We start from the raw sequence: 1,041 nt of genomic DNA on the forward strand, positions 1-1,041 counted from the left end.
CACAGGGACAAAGATGAGGGGACAACACGGCTCAGGGGGGACACGGGGACGAAGATGAGGGGACAATGTGGCTGAGGGGACATCCGGGACCAAAGATGAGGGGACAACGCGGCTCAGGGGGGACACGGGGACCAACATGAGGGGACAACACGGCTCAAGGGACACACAGGGATGAAGATGAAGGGACAACGCAGCTGAGGGGACATCCGGGACCGAAGATGAGGGGACAACGTGGCTCAGGGGACAACACGGCTCAGGGGACACCCGGGGACCAACATGAGGGGACAACGCGGCTCAGGGGACACACAGGGACGAAGATGAGGGGACAACGCGGCTCAGGGGGGACACGGGGACCAAGATGAGGGGACAATGTGGCTGAGGGGGGACACGGAGACCAAGATGAGGGGACAATGTGCCTCAGGGGACACACAGGGACAAAGATGAGGGGACAACGCGGCTCAGGGGACACCCGGGGACCAACACGGGGCTCAGGGGAGACCCGGGGACCAACATGAGGGGACAATGCAGCTGAGGGGACATCTGGGACCGAAGATGAGGGGACAACGCGGCTCAGGGGACACCCGGGGACCAACATGAGGGGACAACGCGGCTGAGGGGACACCCGGGGACCAGGCTGAGGGGACACCGAGGTTGCACAGAAGCCAGGGAGTGGGCACAAGGGGCCATTCCTCCCTGGTGGCGGTGGCATCCCCTCGTCCCCAAGCGCCAGCGGCACTCACCAGTAGTTGGGGGCAGAGAAGACGGTGACACATTTGCCATCGTGGGCCACCTCGTAGCCCTCGGGCTTCACCTCGTGGCTGCGGATGATGTAGTCGAGGCGGTTACGCTCCAAGAAGCTCTTGGTGACATCGGGTCCGAATTGGCAGGTGCCCCCGCCTTTGCTGACGGAGCGGCCGTTCTGCGGGAAGGCCACCGTCACCGTCACCCCGGGGGGGGGACGGACGGACGGACACACGGCGGTGGCCGTCCCCGAGGCGAGGAAGCGCTTTGGGGACCCACCACCGGGGTTCAAACTCACCT

General features: G+C 64.8%; 1 protein-coding gene across 1 annotated transcript in view; it reads right to left on the reverse strand.

The window, feature by feature from the left end:
• Positions 1–740: 740 nt before the first annotated feature.
• PPP5C (protein phosphatase 5, catalytic subunit) overlaps positions 741–1,041 on the reverse strand; it is a gene marked incomplete at both ends in the record, with an annotated part of 2,002 nt that continues 1,701 nt past the window's right edge. Inside the window, one exon of the mRNA XM_009889201.1 lies at positions 741–950. Within this exon, the coding sequence (XP_009887503.1) occupies positions 741–950 (210 nt within the window). The remainder of the gene's footprint in view (positions 951–1,041) is intronic.

The sequence above is a fragment of the Charadrius vociferus genome, unplaced genomic scaffold, assembly GCF_000708025.1.
Source record: "Charadrius vociferus isolate BGI_N301 unplaced genomic scaffold, ASM70802v2 scaffold2301, whole genome shotgun sequence".
In the NCBI taxonomy this organism is placed as follows: Eukaryota; Metazoa; Chordata; class Aves; order Charadriiformes; family Charadriidae; genus Charadrius; species Charadrius vociferus.